The following is a 20,958-nucleotide window of genomic DNA, read 5'->3' on the forward strand; positions in this document are numbered from 1 at the left end:
ACCGTGTTGGCTCTTTTTTGGATTCGATTTATGTCCATAATTTTTTTATCGGGTTAGATTTACGTCCCCTACTTTTTTTCTCCATAAATTTTATTTTTATCTTAAAAAACTTGTTAGTGTAGATCCTTAAAATGTCAATTATTTTCTATTTTTAATTTGCAAAATGTCTTTTTTAGGGAATTAGCAAAATGTCTTGAATACTATTTAAAATGAAAGACATAAGATTTTATTGATTATCATAGTTTAAAAGTTATATATTTAATTAAGAAAAAAGATATCCTATAAAACAAATGCTTTTTTATTGTCAAATGTTAGTAATTAGTTGTTAGATTTTTTTTCTTTCCCGAAACAAAATTAATTGTTTTCTTCTTCATCCAATTTTGTACCAAAAACCTATAACATCATGGAAAAACACATTCAAACCAAACCAATAAATACATTGAATTAGACAATTGATATAACATTAAATTCTTGCATGGTTTTGCATCTTTTGTAGAAAAATAAAGAAAAAAATGTCATGTCAACATGCTACGTTATGGTTGAAAGTTGAGTGGAAAAACATACAATTTGCTTGTTATAAGAATTATATTTGTTGGAAAAAAATTATATTTAGCTTATTGTGAAAAAATACATGTATGATTGAAACCTTTCATGATTTTGTTAAATCTAATTGGTCAAAAATTAAGACAAAGGGTGGATGAATCCATTTGATTGGTTGAGAAATCAAACAATGATAATAATTTGGTGGTTGTCATTGAAACATTTTTTTTTGAGGTGGCAAAGTGCCATCGAAAGATATTAATAAGAAATCAAAAATTCATTTAGTTTTGTCATTATAAGACTTTTACAACTTTCCACTTATAAATAAGGTAATTGATAAAAATATTAATGCAGTTTTAAAGCATATATGATTATTAATTTTAATAATAGAATGAATGATGGATACAAAAATATGACGTTGAATAAAACATAATAATTTAATAATCTTTAATTAGGATATTAATTTTAAAAATAGTATAAACTCATTTAAATATTCAATTAGGATGAAGGAAATAAAATATAAATGATTGTATGGTTTACTATTTTTTGAAAATACACTTAAAATTTTAGGGTAGCACCTTGCTCCCTTTTAGTTAAAGAAAAAGGAACTTTTTGACTCAAAAAACAAAAATCAAAGGTGCCATAAAATCGATTTTCTATTATGTATTTCTTATCTTTTTAACTCCAAAGTTATCGATTCAATCAATTTTTTGAAAATAGGATGCATTTCTTCTTGTCTATTGACTGATTTCCATCTCAAGCATAAAGTAGCAAAAAAAAAAAAATCAAAAACCAAAATAACATATAAAAGAGCAAGATATTAAAAGTAAAATAACAACATAAGAAACATAAGAAAAATTAAACAAAAAAGAATAGATAGATAGAAAAAGTTGTGAGTATTGAGGGATTAAAATAAAACAAAAGGGGGATGAAAGTGATTATATTTGAACGTGGTAATAGAAATCCTTCGTATATATTCTAATTTATATGTGATGCATTTCTTCTTTTCTCTTGATTGGCTTCCATGTCCAAAATAAAGATCCGAACAAAAACAAAGAACATATAAACACCAAAAGAAAATTGAAAAGAGAATATGAATAAGAAACATCAACCTAAGAAATCACATAAAAAGGAACATAACAATAAGAAATGTTAAATAAACAATAAAACAATAAAAAATAAAATAAATAAAACAAAAAGATAATGAGGTTGAAAGCATTGATTTTTTATGGGAGGAAGAGATAGATGAAAATAATAAAAAATCAAATTGTCTATATATAGGGAAAAAAATCATATCATGATCAATTTTGATTGGTTGGTGAAAAATAAGTGAGTCATGATTCAATTTTGATTGGCTAATAGAAAATGAATGAGTCAAGATCCATTTTGATTGGTTGATGGAAAAACATTAAATGAAATGGGGAGTATGAAGATGCCACGTGTACTTTTGCTCAAAGATGTAAGCTTTTGTATTATATAAAGATAATTGTTAAATTTAGGATGCTTTAAGAGTGCTTCGCTCGTTAACAAGACCCATTTTTTATGTTAAATTCTAGATATAGTTGAAAAATTATTTAAAATGTTAAAAGTTTTTTTTTGTGGAATTAAAATTTTAAAAGTTAAAGCAACATTGAACAAAAAACACCGACTATTTATGTAAATAGAGATATTTTGGATGACTAAAATGTATGATATTTTACGGTGAAAAAATTAAATTTTTATTGGATGAAAAAGTATGCATCCCCTGGCCTAGGGTCCTGGATCCGCCACTAGACTTAACCCCTTAAGCATGTAATTAGGGTGCAATTCATGAAAAAACTTTGTACTAATATCATGGTTATCCATATTTTTTTAAAAATTTTATCATATATGTGTCCAAATAAAATATAGTATGACTGAGCATGCAAGAGCTGCTCCTAATATGGATTAGTCAAACTTTCGTCTTTATGAACACTATTTTGACACTGGGTATACTAAATACTTACTGAAACTAAAGTACTATTCAGAGTATAAAACGGAAACAATTTATGCTGTTTGTACAAACTTATTAAATTTTTATTATAACTTTAATAATTAAATTAATAAAAACGTCAATATATTTTACAATATGCAGACAACTTGGATTTGTAGTTAATTTGATATGATGTGAGCACATTTGATTCCGTTAAATTCTTCCAACAAGATCAATATAGTGAGTAACTTCTAGAGTATTACTTTTCCCACCCTATGGCCTCCTCGCGCGCTCTATGCAAATTACCAACATACCCTCCGGAATAACTATGAAAATTCCGGATTATATAATCCGGACAATTGCGACGTATAAAAGGTTTAGTTGGTTTTTTGAATTGTCGAATCCAATCCGGATTTCGTTTTTCGGACTAGGTTGTTGCACTTCCGAATTCGAAATCCGGACAAACCTGAATGTTTTGCTTCGTTTTGTGCTTTGTTTGATTGTCTTGTTTGATTGTGATGGTTGATTACCCTAATTTGAATGTTACGAAGGTTCAACGTCTAATACTCGGCGCGTAAGGGAGGCAGAGCATGCTTCCCGTAGGAGAGCGCGTAGGCAACGGATGGAGGCTGAAGGTGTTGTTCCTCCGAGGCGCGGGGTGCTAGAGGACGTCGTGCGATGTCGATCCCGATGTCGAGCGGCGGTCGGATCAGCAAGAGGACATAGAGCGAGGAGATGCCCGATGTGGAGTTGCGGCGTATGGAGGAGCAGGAGCTTGAGGAGGAGCTGCGGGGTATGGACGAGGAGATGGAAGATGTTGAGCCACGGCAAAGGCGAAAGAAGAAGGAGAAGGTGGTGGACCCCGAGCCATTACAAGACTATCCCGTGGCCCACACCGAGGCCCGACTGCCGTGGAGGTACCAAGTGCACGTGGCCGGGAAGGCGGGCGATGGCGTGGTATGTATTGTTTAACTCACTTTATATCCGAAGCTCGGTTTATATCCGAAACCGCTTGGTTATGTACGGTTTATATCCGACCGGTTTATTTATTGTTAAATATGTTTGTGAAGCCATGAATTTAAACTCACTTTATTAATTATAAATATTTGCGATGGCGTGGAAAATTAAAATGCATTAACAACGGAAAGAAGATAGAGGTGATGCATAATGATGACACCGGACCTATCATGGGCGCACGTTGGTGGGAGAGCGATTGCGTCGCACATGCCTTGGTTGGCTCCGGGATACGAGCTACACGATTATTTATCATGGGGCTGATCCGTGCGTTGGTGGAGAGGTGGCACGAGGAGACTTCCGGCTTCCACCTTCCGTTTGGGGAGATGACGGTCACACTTGATGATGTGGCCTCTTTGCCGCATATCCCCATTGACGGCATGCTCCCGTCCCACGGCTCCATATCACGGGACGAGGCGGTGGAATGGATGGTGGAGTACTTGGGGTCGATCTAGGTGATGCACTCAAAGAGGTCGACAAGACCAAAGGTGCACATTGCGGATTTAACTACTTGGAGAGGATATTCAAGGAGCGGTTGAAGGAGCGAGAGGGATTTGGCGGAGGAGTATGGTGTGAGCGAGGAGGTGGAGAGGTTGCGGACCGAGCCGTCCGCATATATTTCTTGTACTTGGTGGGCATCACGATCTTCGGTGACAAAAGCCGGTGGAATGTCCATGTTGTCTACCCGAAGTACTTCGAGACCTTGATATTTGTGCTAGTTTTTCATGGGGAGATGCGGCACTAACTCGGTTGTATAAGGAGCTCAACAATGCCGCACGTTGGAACACCGGTCGGGTGGCGGGATACTGAGTTTGTTGCGGGTATAAATCAAGAACTATGTTTTATTTTTTAATTTAAGTGTATATGGTTTGTATATTTATATGTGGTTGTCTTTGATGCGAGGCTTGGGTGTTTCATCACTTCATAGGTATGGGAAGCAAGGATGTCTAGGACGGATATGTGGAGAATTTGTATCCACGCGCGATGCTTTTTGTGCCACTTTGCATGGTTTAGGCACGGTGGACAACTACGGGAACTATCTAGATGCACCGGATTTGACGAGGGTTGTCATGGCCCCATATGGAGAGCACCGTCGGGCACGTCCGTTTGAGCGGGTCAGCCTTTACTCGGGATGGTTGAGATGTGGAGACCGCATGGTGAGATATCTGCCGGAGAGGGTGCTTCGCCGGCTTGGGTTTGTTCGGACCGGACCGAGACATCCCGTTCGTAGTGCACTGTTGATGTGAACTTGGCGGAGATCACAACCGCTTTCGCCGTGCACTTGATTATGCGGCGACACCTCATGAGTTGGGAGAGGCTGCAGTCCATGGTGTGGAGGTAGTAGATGGATACATCGAGTGGTTTTACCAGTGTCTCATCCACGCATGATTCTTCCGGACATGCCGGTACCGGTGCCACGGCCACCGAGCATGAGGTCCTTGATGCCCGAGCTGCTCAAGATGATGGAGACCTTGCGTACTTACGGCTTAGCGGAAGGATGAGCCGCATCGAGACCACATTTATGCTTTGTGATGAGAAGCGGTCGAGTGCCGAAAGGGAGTGAGGAATGACGGCATTTGGAGGATGCCTTGAGATAGGTGCATGATGCCAAAGTTTATCGTTGTCGGAAAGCTGCGAGGGTGGCGGGGGTGGTGGCGAGAGGTGGTGGCGGGGATGGTAGCAGAGGTGTAGTTATTAGGGATTGATACTATTTTATGTAATTTTAATGTTTGAATATTTTGGATAATTATGTTATGTACCATTTGGATAATTATGTTTTATTAAAGTTTAAAAATTATATTATGTTGTTAATTTTGATGTTATAATTTGATTTTCGGTACTGCGTATGGTCAAAGGCCAAAAACATTGACTGAATTTGCTCTAAAACGTAGGCTCGGCCAAAACGGATGGCTTCGCCTACGGGCGATGCACTCGGATTATTAAATCCGGACATATTTAGCGCATTCCGGACTATATAATCCGGAATTGTCGTTCACACCCCCTTTTGTTGACTTTCAACGGGGTGATTTACATGTTTCGAGATTATATTTTCCGGAATATCTACTTTTCGGATTATATAATCCGGACCACTATTTTTATAATTGGCATCATCAACCATCGGGGTGAATAGAGTGTCAAAATACACGAATGAATCGGGAATATATGTTCCGGAATTCGTTCGGATTATATAATACGGACTAAGGGTATTTTGGGAAAAAAATAGGGCGCGCTAGGAAAGGCATAGGGTGGGAAAAGTAATACTCTAACTTCTATTGGACATTGACCCAATTTTTGAATTGTATCAAACACATAGCATAGTCGTCGGCATACTTATTTAAAAATTTGAAGAGAATAAAGTGAGACCAAGAGAATAAAGTGAAATACAGTACAATTTTGAAAGGAGATAAAATAATTTATTATTCAATTGTATGTCTTCGACTTCGGTCTTTTTCGATACTTTTATCCATTAACGGACATCCCGGTAAAACAAATTGTTTTTTTTTTTTAGAGAGTAAAACAAATTGTTTTGAACATTGAGTTTAAAGACAAAAGGTGCGGCATAAATATTGGGCTGTTTGGTTTGGCTTCGAGAAGCAATTCTAGCCCAAAATCAATTCTCTACGGTGCCAAAAGCAATTCTAGCCAAAAACAACGTGTTTGGTTCGGCTTTTCGTAATTGCTTTTATCCTCCAAAAGCAATTCTCCATGAAGCTACAAATCCTAGCTTTTAACTTTTCTAGAATCAATTCTCCTTGAACAACGTGTATAGGTTTGTATATTTTATTATTACAACATGTTATTTTACTTTATTGTCCTTTATCAATTCTCATTCTTTATCAATTCTCCTTTAGCTATGTCTATTTTAGTAATTATACATTCAAAAGCAATTCTACATAATTGCATCCAAACATAAATCATTTTGTTTAATCAATTCTACATAATTGTATCCAAACATAAATCAATTCTCTCGTAATCAATTTCGTCGTAATCAATTCTATCGAATCAATTCTCTCGAATCAATTATATTCAAAGCCGAACCAAACGGGCACATTATCTAGAACTTATTCATAAAAAATTACTTAGAACTTACATTAAAAGTTAAATTATATGCACTAATAATATAAAAAGAAAAATACGTAGCAAATGCGGGTTTGAATTCCGGCTTTCAGAGGTATCCCGATGCCTTAAGGTTTTGTGTGGAGATGTGACGTCTAAGTCTTTTAGGGTCCTGGACGTTTATCCCATCGACGCTCCCCGAACTCCCCAACAACCGGTATCGAGCCCCGGTTAGGCTCGGTGGGGGAGCGGGATCCTAGTGTGGATCGTGCTAGTTATGTGGGTGAGTCACAATTTAGGGGAAGATGATTGGAAATCAAGTGTGAGTGATTATGTCCCACATCGACTAAGAATTTAGGAAACATCGGATATATGAGAGAGAAGACTCATATATCCGATGCCTTAAGATTTTTGGTGGAAATTTGGCGTATAAGTCTCTTAGGATTCTAGACGTTTAGTCCATTGACGCTCCCCGAACTCCCTAACATTTTCCATATTTTTATGGTCGAAATATTTATGGTCGTAAATATAAGTAAAAATCATTTAAGTGCGCGCACACGTAACAATACATTTCATTTAATTATGTCTAAATACACATCAATATGTGGTTGTGACCACACAAGTGCTTTTCAAGTACTTAACCCCTCCCTCAAAAGTCAAGATAATATTTTACTTGTTCGTTAAACATGTTTTGTGGTCAACAAATGATTAAGTTAAAACACATTGATAGGGAGTGGCGGAGCCAAGTAGAAGGGTATGGGGGCACCAGCCTGCACAAACTTTTGAGAATTTTTATTTTAACAGTATGCATGTTCATACATTGACTAAGCCATATCCACCATATATCACCCAATAGAAATTCAACAAACTAAGAAGATAAAAAGTTTATGGGAAATGTTAACCAGTGCCCGGAGCATTAGTTAAGGAAATATAAAAGGAAATGTTTTCTCGAAAATTGTGTATTTTACTTTTTGAAACTTGAAAAAGTGTTGCTTTTATTGTTGACTTTGTTTTTTCTTTCCACTTTTAGTGCTTAACTAGTGCCTAGACCCAAAGTTTATTTCTTATAAAATGTCCTCATGGTCATGGATGTTGTTTCTCCCCATATGTTTCATCATTATCCATTTTTATCGGTGTAATTAAAACTAAGAAATTAAAAAGTCAATTCTTGTCAATGAAGTCGTATATGTGAGCATAATTTGTTTCCTTCTAAATTTAGCCACTGAACATCTTGTTCACAATTAAGGAGGTTTTTTTTTTCTTTCCAAAGGCACAATTAAGAAGTTAGGAGTTAGGCTTATTGTATATGATATGAGATATACAGTGTATGAGTATGAATTGTAACAAAGTTTTAATTGTATTTTTTATATTTTATTTCTAGCAATAAAAATTTGAACCTTTTTCTAAAAGAGTGTGAAGTTTAGAGCAATCATCAATTTTTAATCCTCAAACACTCGATGAATGTGAAAGTATAAAAATTAGGTCCATTTATACAAAAGTAAAAAATGGAATTTGATTTGAAGCCCCCATTATTGAAAATTCCTGGCTCCGCCACTATAGCTTATCTAATGTTGAAGAGGATTCAAGTCCCTCTTATCTTTGACCATATAGAAGTTGGAATAGTATACCTTAAACTGGAATTTGATTGTTCAATTGTGGTGGCTGGTTGGTTATAATAACGAGGAATGGAGCGTTGACAAAAAAGAAGCCAATCAAAACTTCAAAGAAGGTCAAAACTGTGGAAGAATGCTTGGTTGACTCTGACCATGCTCTGGGGTGGGACCCACGTGATTGTGAGAGTCCTTCCATTCCATCCATAACCATCATTATGCCAGATTTCATGCTTTCAGCTCACAGATTATTAACGTGACCAACATATGAGCACCCCCTTTGAGTCGGAGACTTGAGCACCCATTTGTTTTGACGACGTAGATTTCTCAGTTCTCACGATTATATTTAGAAGATAAAAAAAATTCCTTTTTCATTAATATTATATATTTTTTGATAGGAAATATTAGAATTTTTTATTAATATTATTAAGCATTTTAAAAAGTAAAAACTGTTGGTTATGAATCTTTTTTTGTTTTATACTGTAAAAATAAAAATTCGACTCTGATCATTTTTTATAGGTAAATGTTACTTTTCTGGCCTATAATAAGTGTTATATTTGGTGATTTCTTTTGATTATTTTCCCCTATACAATTATTATTTTCCACTTATATATTTTACAATTGTGAGAAGTTAGTAAGATAAGGACCAAAGGAGTCGTTGCTAGTTTAAGTAGGGAGAGAAAAATTGTTAGCAGCAGAAGTGAAAACCATGAACTCCTTTTATCCATTCCGCAAGCCGGATACACATTTGGGGATGCTTCTTACCTCGATATTTTCCATACTCTAACTGAAATTCTTTTGAAATCTCTCAATCTGAAACAAACTATAACAAGTTGCCTTACACTCCTTGCTTGGGCACTTTAAAAAAATGTTTCTTGCTTCCCAGGGGCAGCCAATGAAGGAAAATTGCTATAATTATTTTTCCTAAAAAATTACAGTTTCAATCTAATATTAATGAACCACAATTTGTTCGAAAAAAATACTAGTGTTACAACTGCAAATGCCAAATAAGCATTCGCTCCTACCATCCTATAATTGTTTCAAAATTGGTTGAGTCTGTCATCAAGATCTCTTCACAATAGCAGTAGCAAAGAAAGGATGATGACATAGTGTAAAAGAAATCTTCACCGATGGATCGGGTGTTCCTAGCCGGGAAATGACTGTCATGGCAATGTTGTTGCGTTCTGCTACTTGTTCTATTCTCCTCAGCTCAGCCATCATGTCAGGGTCATTGGCGAAACTGCCTTTCAACTCTTTTGCAATCTTCTGAGCTTCCTTGAAGTAATCGCACATAACTAGGGTCTGAAGGGGAAATAAACATTTAAATGTCCGTCTCTTGAAAAAACAACACACGACCGTCTATTTTTAAAGAAGTCAAAACACACAATAGTTTTCTAAAGAATACTCACAGAGAAGTTAGCCTGGGCAGTTGATTCCTTGTATGTCTGATATGAGATGCCATCAGGAAGGCAAGCTTTCAATAAAAGCTCAAATTGCTGGATAAATATCTGGACGAAGTATCAATATGTGAGTTCATTTGCAAATGAAAAGTTTGATTCAAAATAAAAGTACTTCTTTCATAGTGCCCACTGTTGCTGAGGTTGAGGGTTAACCATACAGAAAATTGTCGGTGTTGGCTATAGCGATGTATAACCATGCAGAGATATTTTCCTCAATATCTCTGTATCTTTCAAATACTTGAATCATTAAAAAGTATCCCGATAACATTGAAAAATTACTAAATGCAATTTAGATAATTTACTGAAGGTTTCTCCTTAACTTCTGGCAAATCTGTATTAACTTCTGGCAATTTAGATTACTGGGTTTCAGACAAGACATCACTCTAATTGAAACATTGGCCAATAGCGTGACCTTGCCCATTCTTCTCTAAATACTATTAGTTCCTTTGGATATTATTTCAGCACTTTGAGAAAAAAATACTTTCCAAACACCAAATCTTTCACTTGACCTACCAACACTAAAAATCCAGCGCTACCAACACTAAAAATCCAGCGCTGAATAAAATTTACCAAACACCCTTTGCAATGCTTTAATGAAGTTTGTAATACATTTGAAAACTGTATGTGGAAAACCAGAAAACCTTACCTCGTGTTCGGTACTGAAAGGGCTTTGTGGTGGAACAATTCTGTGCTCATTCCTCAAAGCAGCTAGCATCTAGAAAAATAATTGGATTGCTGCAGAATGTAAGTCCACTAAATTGAATCAAATAACAAAGCTGGAAAACTATTTAGGGTATGTTTGGATGGAGGATTTTGGAGCAGAAGGGAGGGGAGGGCTTACTTTTTCTCTTTTAAATTGCGGACACTATGAAATGCTTTTTAAAATCAATCAAGTGCGAGTGAAGTATTATATGATCATTTATCATGTTGTTCTTCAAAAAATTTTAAAATATAGATTTAGCCCTCCAAAACCCTCCTCTCCAAAACCGTCCCAAGCAGACCCTTAGGTTAAAGTAAACTATGATACACACAGTCAATGTGGTCATGTTAACTTTTAGTAAAAGAAAAAGACTTGTCAATTTGGCAAAATAGGGTAGTTTCCACCTAGTATTAGAGTATAGCATAAGCTAATTACACTTGGCACTTTTATCTTGCATTCTAAGTTCTAAGGCTTGCAGTGCAAGCTATTCACGGCTAGATACAGTTGGCAACAGCTGGCAGTTTGCTATACCAGCTGTCATGCTAGCACAGGGTTATAAATACTTGTATCTCTCTCTATTCAATAATAATGTGAATATACAAAATTCGGTTACAGTTTTCTTCTCTCTTCTCTCTCCTTCAAGCTTTCTCCATTGTTCAACAATGGCTGACCTACATTCTAACACCTAGGGACTATTAAACTCAAGCTCTAGAACTTACAGATGCAGCAGGAAATTTCAAGCCACTGATGTCTTAAATCACAATTCCTAGAAGACATTGTTAAGTCAAATCATTGAGGAAACATATGCAGTATTACCATGCCTAAACCTTCAGCTAGATATATTTGGCTCTGAAGAAACCTCACAGCTGGAGAGATCTGCAAGTTCGTTCCTGCGTCTTTTAAAGAATCTCTTTTTTTCTTTGTCTTCTTTTTACCTTATCAACAAGTAGCATAGATACAAATTGAGGTCAGCGACACCATAAGCTAATTTTTGTCTTCAAAGCCATACAACTAAAAGCACAATTACAATACTGCCTTATAATACCACTTTAGTAGTCATTGATTTGTAGGACCATTTCCTCATATACCATCACTTTTCTTAATTAAAAAAATTAAGATACACTACTGTAACACATACCAGTGCCACTGCTCATTGCCATCCGGAGATGCTTCTTCTCTGCAAGATTGATCAACACGATATAAATATACCAGTATACCATGCAATAATCATGGTCAGCATAGAGTTCCAATTCAAATCCCACAGTGAGAAATCGAAAAGCTATCCAATAAGTTTGCTCTTCCACCCACACAAGAATATGCTGGAATATTTTGAAGCCTAGAGTCTGCCAGAATAGAGTAATATTACATATTAATGAATTAGTTCCAGTGACAACAGCTAACAGAAAACCTTATGCCACAAAAAACATGTTTGCTTCAACACTCAAAAAACTCATTTCATGTGAATACCGTGATTCATAAAAAAACTCACTTCATGTGAATACTGTGATTTATAGTAATGTAGGAAAAAATTTAACAAATGAACGCTACTCCGTCCCACAATAATTGTCATAGGTCATTTCACACAAATTAAGAAGTTATAAATGAAAAAAAGGAGAATAACCATTTTACCAAATTAATCTCATTAACTACTGGTTGATTCTCATTATAATACGATTTACTAATTCTGATCGTAATAATACTCCATTTGTTTCTTTTAATTGTCGATTTTTAAGTTAAAAAATGTTCCAATGTATCTGACATTTTCAAAGTTTAAGGTTACATTAACTACTTTTTTTGTCAATTACACTCTAACCTTATCAATTATTTTGCACTTACATTTATGAAAAGCATTGAGAGAGTAAGTGGGAGAATGAGCCAATGAAATGTAACGGTATATTTGAAATTTTCTTAATAATCAAAGCTATTACTTGATTTGTACAGAACAACCTAAAAAAACATGATTATTAGATTGGAGAAAGTAGTGAATATCATCGATATAACTTTATTATTCTGGGTATAACTTTCCACCCTCTATGTCTGAAGGACAAAACCTATAACTTCAACGCATGTATATAAATCAGATTGATTGTGTGTTAAGTGTTGACACACAATTCCTTTAAACTCTTTCCATTTTATCACTTCTCAAACTCATGGGATAACTAACTTATATATAAGCACCAGTTTTAGGCAAACAATAGGTAAAAATCACAAGTAAAAAACCTCGTTGTTTGAAGTGTTCCCAAACTCCTTTTTGAAATCTAGCTCCAGCTGCAGAGTAGAATGAAGGATCAGGTCAATATTGATTCGTGTCAAATGAATTTCTGGGCAATCATAAAATATATCAATTCACATCAACTATATAAAGTAATCCTACACCAAATGTTCGGACACATTGACAATTTGATCTCTTTCACTATACCAAGTTTTGATTCTCTCCCTTAACGTTTTCTACTTGTTTAGGGGAGGGGGTGTTTCCTACACTACAGTGAAAAACTAACACTACTGACTTGAGAATCAAAATGAGACAAAATGCTTCAATTGAAATCCCCAAATAGGAGACAAGTTTCTTCAGAATAAGATAATGCCAATAAAAAAATATATCCCAAGTATTATAACTTCAAACATTTGTGCCAAAAATAGATAAGAATTAAGAAGCATCCATCGAAATCTTCTTAAATCTAATTCATATTCTTTAACAGATAAGGTGTTAATTAGAATAGAATGTAACAATGTCTACAGTGAATGACACACCTGTACATAGGTGACACGCCAGTCTTGTAGCATTTTCCCCAGCTTACGCCTTTGCCATGCGGCATTTGTACAAATAATTTTGAGTAAATTCATCACCATCTGCATCCATAATATTGTACAGATTATAAAAAGTGCCTTACTAAAACGTGAGTTGCAAAGCCTTTTCTTATGGAATAGAATTCATATTCAAATAATACTATCCTTGAGTCAAAATATAGGTTGATTAGTTAAAAAAAGGGCCCATTTGTTCCTGTTTTCGTATTAGAAATCACTTTAATTTTTTTGAAAATAACTGTACCGAGCGTTGTTTGAATTTCTAAAAAGAATAATTTTTTTTGATTATTTTGATAATCTACTTTGAGCAGCTTCTGAAAAAATTGTAATTAGAACTAGTTTAAAATTAAAGTGTATTTCAATAATGTAATCAAACACAAAATAGCTTTTGCTTTATACGTGTCTCCAAAAAATAAAGTACATTTTTACACAATCTTAAAATCACTTTTTCAAAAGCTTAAACAAAAGGAACCAAAAACAAAAGGCAGTAATTGAGCTAATTTGAGTTTACTCAAAAAGATGTTTTTTTGTTTGTTTGAGGGATACTCAAAAAGATGTTGTTCATCACAAGAGCATGCATATCGATACAAGTTCAGGAACACATGCAAAAGAGTGAAAGACATACATATAGGCTTCAAATAGGACATACCAAAATACTTTAATTTCATTACCTGTTGAAGTTGCACCATAAACTCGTTTTTCTGAATGTCATGATTCTCTACGACTTCAGGCAATCCAGCAGCTCTAGTAATCATAGAAAACATAGGATACCGACCAAAGAGTTTCCCGTTCTGGACCAGCAGAAGCTGATAACAGGATTTAAATGGGTCAAGCTTGGCGAACAGAGTTCAAAACAACAGAAGTAAATTTACTATCATGCATGTCAAGCATGCTTTTAAAGGCAACGAAATAGCGAAGCAATGGACAAAAGCCAATGACAAAGTCAACACTCCAATCAGATGCATGAAGATGTATTATGTTGCTTTTTGTACCTTTAGCATTCTGTTTTACAAGAAATCTGGTGCTTAGCCAGGGATGATGATTTACATCATGATTCTTGATAGACAGACTGGGAATTTCCCTTTTGTACCATAACACTTTAACATTTTCTTGTGTACCTATTTCTTGTGCTTAATAACCAACACAAATTTTTTTGTAACTATTACTTGTGCTTAATAACCAACACATTAGGTCTATAAATACAATCTTATATTTGGGAAAGGCTGATCCTATAACATATAAATGAAGAAAAACTGTCATATTATTTTCAATAAATTAAATGAGGTACAAGGAAAAAAATCTATAGTTCATAAAGAATACATATATTTCTCTTCCTAGGGTTGTCTCATAAAGGCAGCCGTTAGTGAAACAAAAATCTACTTGACAAATACTTGATAATTAAATTGCTTGTCTATATAGAAGACGCAGAAAAAAGTTAATAAGAAGATAAGAGAACACTCATCAGATCAAGCAAAATCATCAATCATTTTAAGATTCACCTGAAGATGAGCTCTAGAAACCAAATCAGGTTGAGATTTCTGGAATTTAACCACAAAGAGCAAGGCAGCTTCCAATGATGGGTTCAATGAGCAGGAACATATAATGTCTAAATCATGAAGGAGTTTCACAAAGTATTCAAGAGCCTGGAAGAGATAAATAAACGTTGTAATATGGAACGAAGTTTCATGTATAAAAAGTAACCCTCTAAATATTTACCTTTTCCAAACAAAAAATTTTGATTGCCCGTGGCGGTGTTGGAGCTGATAATCTACAATTTAAACTAGCATCAAAGCCAATTGGTTTACAACCAGATGCAGTTGTATTTTCTATATTTTGTTCAGACATTTCCGGAGCACTAGCTCTAAGAAAGTCTGAAGATTTTCGAATGTGACCAATCTCTGAAATGCATGAAGCTATGTGTTCCCTTGCCAACTCCAAACCTCCTCCATGGGGTCGTTTCATAGACATCAAAAGATGGTAAAAATGCTGAAAGAAAATCAAATGTAGTGATTTCAGTAAAAAAAAAAAAGAGTGCTTAGTTGACAAGAAAAAGCTGAAAGTGAAAATTGATGAAAGTTAAATTGTCAAATGATTAAAGCCAAAATACAGTAACATACTCAATAAAAGTACTCTAACGGGAGGGGTTTTAATGAAGGGTAATGGAAGGGAGAGCAGGCGAGGGGAGGGAAAATAACATCAAATCCTCTGTTTGGGTTAAAGTGCGGGGGAGCGGGGCAATTTTTTTACTATAGTTGCCTAAATGAAGGCAAATCAAAATAAATCATTGAATTTGCTGATGCAAAAGAAAGAGGAGGATCAAGTGGCGTCCTTGGACTGATCTATGTAGAACGAGAAATGAGATGGACTTGCTTAAAATCTGGTATTGCACCAGTCTAGTCACACTTCAATAAAAATTTGGAAAAAGCTAGAAAATAAGCGGATGTTTTCTCTTACATTAATTCTTATACCAGTGATTGTGTTTTAAAAAAATATTGTCCTAATCTTTTACGTAGCAGAAAAACCATAAATGAATGAACTGGAGTGAAGAAGCTTTCAGAAAAGTGGAAATAAAATGTGAAGGAACATGTCAAGGTTTCTAGGAACAAACTAGTGGGGGCAATTTTGAAATTGAAAAATTACATGAGGATAGTTTAGCCCAATCAAGTCATAGATATTAAGCCCTTTTATAAAAGGGATCTTTGCGTCCTTATTTTCACTCCTCCCCCTCTATTTCCCTTCAACCAAACACTAACGGAAAAGCCGGCTAAGATTAGGCTATTTGTAAGAAACAACGGTAGTTTGAAGGTCATGCATTTAACCTTCAAAATTGCCATGCCGACACAAAATTGTAAGATATAATTTTTTTTGAAAGAAGATATAAAAATATTTAAAACATCTTGATATTGTCTTTGGAGTATTTTAAACTATTTTTTTGAAAAAGTATTTTAAACTATATTACTTTCTTGTCTTAGCATAACCTAAACTATCTCTTCGTATTTACGTTATTATCATCACCATCCATTTTCCTCTTTAATTAGGATTTGAGTCTTGTAATAAATAAGGTTAGTTTTTAGTATGTGCCAAATCATAAATCATATCAGAGCATAATTTATAAGCATCTTGGGTGACCCGACCTGGGTCTAATTAATTTAAATTTTTGTTTCTTTCATTCTTTTATTGGACTGGAAGGACAACAATCGAACACTCTACCTTTCATGACATTAATTCAAGCAGAAAATAGTTCTCCATTTCTCGATTTTCTATCCCACCTTTCGTTGAGACATTACAGGTAATCGCATCACCTTTTAATTGTCTCTTTTCTCCTTATATTTTTCTAAACAGTATAAATAGCACTGCATTTGATTAGGCTTTTCACTATAGCTTTCTCTAAGATTATGGTCAGAGAACCTTTCCCATCAAAATAAAAGAAGTATTGTAATAGTAGTGGCGAAAATAACATTCTTTTTAAATGTATAACAATAATAATATAGGAAACGACATTTTGCTTTTTCCGGTTTCTTTGATGTTGCAACTGTGATTTTTTTATTTGACTTATGGGTTATGCGTTTTTCCTACTGATACAACCAATTAGTAGTATCACAAATTGGGGTTGCAACATTTTAAGCTCCCCAGAGTTATATAATACACCGTTTTTATCTTTCATATTGACGTATCTATGCCTTAGTTTTTTTGAAAATTTCACATCCGGTACTCGTACCGGTGCTGTACCTATACATATGCTTCTCGGAACATAGAAGGTTCCGAGTATGGGTGCACAAGTTTCAAAGAAGTGTTTAGCTTAGCGGATTCGGGCATTAGATATAGGGCATCATTCATTTTTTTTTACCAAAACAAAAACTATAATAATCAAAGAAAGTGAAAAGGTTTTATGCTAATTTTACACTCTTTATCATCTTATCTTTGACATTTGCAGATTGATTGCAAAAAGACACAACCTATGTCTAGTTATAAACTATGCAAGAATGTAATCAACATTTTTGCAATATTGAATTGCTTTATAAAGAGTGTAATCATAGGAAAAAAAAACCTTACGAAAACGTAATCGGCATAACAGCGCTCTGCAGTATCCTTCTTCCAGATCAGGATTATTTTGAAGTGGCTCTATATCTGAAACCAGAAAGGTCACAAGTCAATCAAAGCATATGCATATGTCGCACACCCTTTGTCATTGGGGAGAAAGACAAGATGATTTTGAGCTCGACAACTATGAAGCATAAAGACTGCAATAACTAGCACCATAAGGTATGGGTAATAAATGGAATGTCTATGTTGTTGAACCCTAACTTCTTACTTCTACTTCTATTTTTCTTAATTGGACTTCCCCTGTATTATATATACAGTAAAGAAAATTTATAAGAGCGACTTCACAATGACCAGGCATACGATACACATACTCAAATATACTTGATTGTATTAAAAGTCGATGAAGCAAGGAAACCAGGTTATCAAAGAATGGCAAAAAGTCTGCCACAACAAGTATTTGTAAAATTGTAACCTTTTCAAACATAAGAATATCAACACTCTTCAAGAGTAATTAACTTCAAAGATTAATTATTTACTCTGTACCATTATCACCAAGTGTCAACTTCATTCCCTTCTGCAAAACTATAATTTTACAACAATATCATAATATAAGACCTCACCAGAGCATGTTGAGGTTTCAAGTTTCAACAAGCAAATACCTTCTGACACTCTTCTTTTTGATGATGTAGTTTTACAAGCACGCAATTGACGACATAGTGTTTCTTCAACAGCATTTAACAATGCTAAACACCTTTCATTTCCATCTTCATTTAGAGGAAGTCCATATGACATGATAAATAAATCTTCTTCCTGACACAAATAAATATCAACAATTTTAGGAAAAAATAGTGGCATCTGTCAGCTCGAATATACAGATTATGGAAAATAAAAATACATATAGAACATATGTTAGGAAATCAAACAACTAAGGCTGCATATCCATATGCCACCCACTTAGAGAAAGACTGCATGCCAGTGTAAATTTTCAGTGACACAAATATTACAAAGCTTAAGATCCATATAAATAACTAATGAAACAAAGAATCCAAACATTCTATGTATTTTAGTGAGCATTGAGTAGAAACAATACAATAAACAGTCAGCTTCTCCAAAAAGAAGAAAAACCAGTACTTATTTGACCAAACAGAGATAAAAGAAAGAACTGTTGAAATACATTACTTCATGTGTACGTGAATCTGAGACAACTGAAAGAACTGCTTTGCAGGTTGCACGTATGATTTGGCAGAAAGAGTGCAAAAGGGCATGCGATGATGTCCTTTCAGGCCGTAGGAGATAGAGGCAAGAATAGACAGTTTGTGCGAGGGAATGACCCTTGTGCCATGTTGCCTGAAATATCAAATGACAACTAGATAAAGACAAGAAAAACAAATAATCATGACTTGTCTAGTAGAGACAGAGATATTGAACCCAAACAAATGTTTCTTCAAAAGTTGTGTTTATACAATCTAGTTTTCTATTTGACTATAGTTTATGCATATTTGGATAAAATTGTAACATATTTCTTAGGGGAAAGAAATAAAATTTATCATATTAAACAAAGGGTATATTTTGATGTACTCAAAGCATCATATGAAGATTTCAAATTCATCAGCCTCAGATGTTTCTCTAGAAAACTAAAGTCATGGTTATTTGATACAAGGCAACAATATATAGAAGGCAGAGAGAAGATGATGAAAATACCTCGCATGCTAGTATATGGTCCATGATGTCAATTATGCATCGAACATCAGCAGTCTTATCATCACTAATAGGAACGGGAGCAGCACCATTCTCAATGGCTTCGTCAAGAGAGTAGTATGTGGAAGCCATACCGGAGTCCATTTTTGGATCCATTATCTAAAAAAAAAATATGAAATAAAAAAGATAATTCATATGGATCAATGTTACACAAGACAGTTGCACAAACAGCCAACAGCATCTCCAGAAGTAAGTTAAGCTCATAAAGACCTAGTAGGTTCTGTTTGGATAAACAACTTAATTTGCAGTTGATAGCATAAACACTTATTATAAGCTTTCATAAGTTAGGCTGGAGAAGTTAGGGAAATACCTCCAAAGCAGACATGGCAGCAAAGAGATTGAAATTATCGGCATGAATAAGGTCTCCGTCTTGAAGATCTGCAACAAAGAAAAATAGATTAAAAAAAGCAGAAGTAATTGATCAAGGTGAAAAGTAGTATAATGAATTAGCATTAGCATTGAATAATGAAAAAGTGGAAAACCCGAAAGAGAGAAAGGACCTTGGCAAGCGGCGTGGAGGAGGGGAGAAACATCGGCCCAAACGGAGTTATCGCCGGAGGGAATACGTGGAGGACGGGACTGGACGGTGGTTGTTGCGGCTTCGTCGGCGCGATCCAAGGTCGCCATAGCTTCGAAGCTAGCTAGCGTTGCTGTCCCTATTAGGTAGGGACTTGAGAGGGAGTGTGAATTATTTCAGGTTTTGAGTTCGTTCGTTCAGTATGCGCCGCGCTGTGTACTTGTACCTTTTGTCTTATTATGGTTAAAGTGTGTGACACCTTTCGAAGCTAGTTGGGTTTCGTTTCGGCGTCCCGCAGGGTAGGTACATTTAACATGTTGCCTTCCCTTTTTCCATCATTATTATTGAAATTATTGAAAGAGTTTAATTACTAGTACAATTATATTTTATAGTACATTCAATATGTGTAAAATAATTCTACATATATTTAATTAATTCAATTCATATTGAAATTATACATAAATTACTAATTTAATCTCATTTGTCACTTTTTTTTAAAACATAAAAAAATAAGTTAGTCAAAATTGTTGGAACTTCAAGAGGAGCTGAGACATTGAGCTAAAAAATAATTATATAAGTCAGTTTAAATACAATATTTCTAATTAAAACCTTAAGTCATAATGTAAAAGGGTTCTTTTATGGAAAATGTTAACGAGTCCCTCCCGGACACTAGTTAAGGAAGCTAAAAAAGAAAGTGAAAGTTAAAAAAGTCACTTTTTAATATTTTAATGCATTGATTACACGGCTTCCAAGGCAAATATTACTACATTTGTTTCCTTAACTAGTGCCTCGGGGGCACTCGTTAACAAGACCCTTCTTTTATTTATAGATGCTTAAGATCAATTCTTTTATCCAATGTGAGACTTTTAGTTCATCCTTGACACATCAATAAAAATACTCACACAAAATTTAGCTTCAAGGAATGACCGGTCTCCAACAACGTGGCGAACTAAAGTTTAAGAAAATGTTTTGTTTTTGCTCAAAAAAAAATGTTTGGTTTCACGATAGATTAAACAAAATCACAGTAGATTTTGTTGAAGTTAAAAAATGTAATTTTTGCAAAAGTATGGTAGCTCATCATGGTTTTGTCCAATTCGCTATGATATCAAACAAGCATTGAATCTCAACTAGGAAAAATACAGTGTTGCTATATATCCCGACAAAAATTTCAAGAAAGCTTCACGAAAATTACGCACCATTAGATCTTCCCATGACATAATACGGGAGCGGTTGGCGGCATTCATGGGTGGTCCCTACCTAAAAAGCTTTGTCATATTTTCTCTGGCACAAGACAGAGCCGTTGGCGGCATTCATGGGTGGTCCCTACAAAACATTTCTTTTCATTATAAAATAGTTATTCTCGGTCTTTTTCCTTTGCCAATCCCATTCGTGTTTTTTCCCGAGAAAATGCTTCGGGATCTTTAGCATTTTTCGGAAAAATATCTATATTTAATGGTTGTCATATCTCAAATATGATTACTATGGAGGAACCTATTTGAATG

At 34.8% G+C, this 20,958-nt stretch overlaps 1 protein-coding gene across 3 annotated transcripts; it reads right to left on the reverse strand.

The window, feature by feature from the left end:
• Positions 1-9,068: 9,068 nt before the first annotated feature.
• Positions 9,069-19,730, reverse strand: MAK10 (MAK10 homolog). Of its 3 annotated transcripts, none has more exons than XR_015024067.1 (16): positions 19,440-19,730; positions 19,250-19,317; positions 18,883-19,038; positions 18,361-18,528; positions 17,841-17,991; positions 17,186-17,265; positions 14,854-15,123; positions 14,637-14,780; positions 13,809-13,943; positions 13,084-13,182; positions 12,553-12,600; positions 11,471-11,675; positions 11,149-11,267; positions 10,279-10,367; positions 9,582-9,680; positions 9,069-9,474 (listed from the first exon to the last, which is right to left on the reverse strand). XR_015024067.1 is itself a non-coding variant. In XM_085738928.1 (16 exons), the coding sequence occupies exons 1-16, from the start codon at positions 19,564-19,566 to the stop codon at positions 9,235-9,237; spliced, it is 2,178 nt and encodes a 725-aa protein (XP_085595054.1). In that variant the 5' UTR covers positions 19,567-19,730; the 3' UTR covers positions 9,069-9,234. The 3 variants fall into 3 exon arrangements, 2 of the variants coding, with proteins under 2 accessions (XP_085595054.1, XP_085595055.1); XM_085738928.1 differs by having other exon boundaries at positions 10,279-10,347; XM_085738929.1 differs by lacking the exons at positions 9,069-9,474; positions 9,582-9,680 and having other exon boundaries at positions 10,275-10,367.
• Positions 19,731-20,958: the final 1,228 nt, after the last annotated feature.

This window comes from Medicago sativa, chromosome 8 (assembly GCF_051527215.1).
Source record: "Medicago sativa cultivar Bolivia chromosome 8, Bolivia_mono, whole genome shotgun sequence".
Lineage (NCBI taxonomy): Eukaryota > Viridiplantae > Streptophyta > Magnoliopsida > Fabales > Fabaceae > Medicago > Medicago sativa.

Excerpts from the sequence above, each read along its gene's own strand:
- MAK10 (XM_085738928.1), bottom strand. The coding sequence starts at position 19,566 with ATGGCGACCTTGGATCGCGCCGACGAAGCCGCAACAACCACCGTCCAG. Across the intron at positions 12,601-13,083 it reads GGCGTGTCACCTATGTACAG|CTGGAGCTAGATTTCAAAAA; the intron begins GTGTGTCATTCA and ends TCTACTCTGCAG. Across the intron at positions 9,475-9,581 it reads CTGCCCAGGCTAACTTCTCT|ACCCTAGTTATGTGCGATTA; the intron begins GTGAGTATTCTT and ends TTTCCCCTTCAG.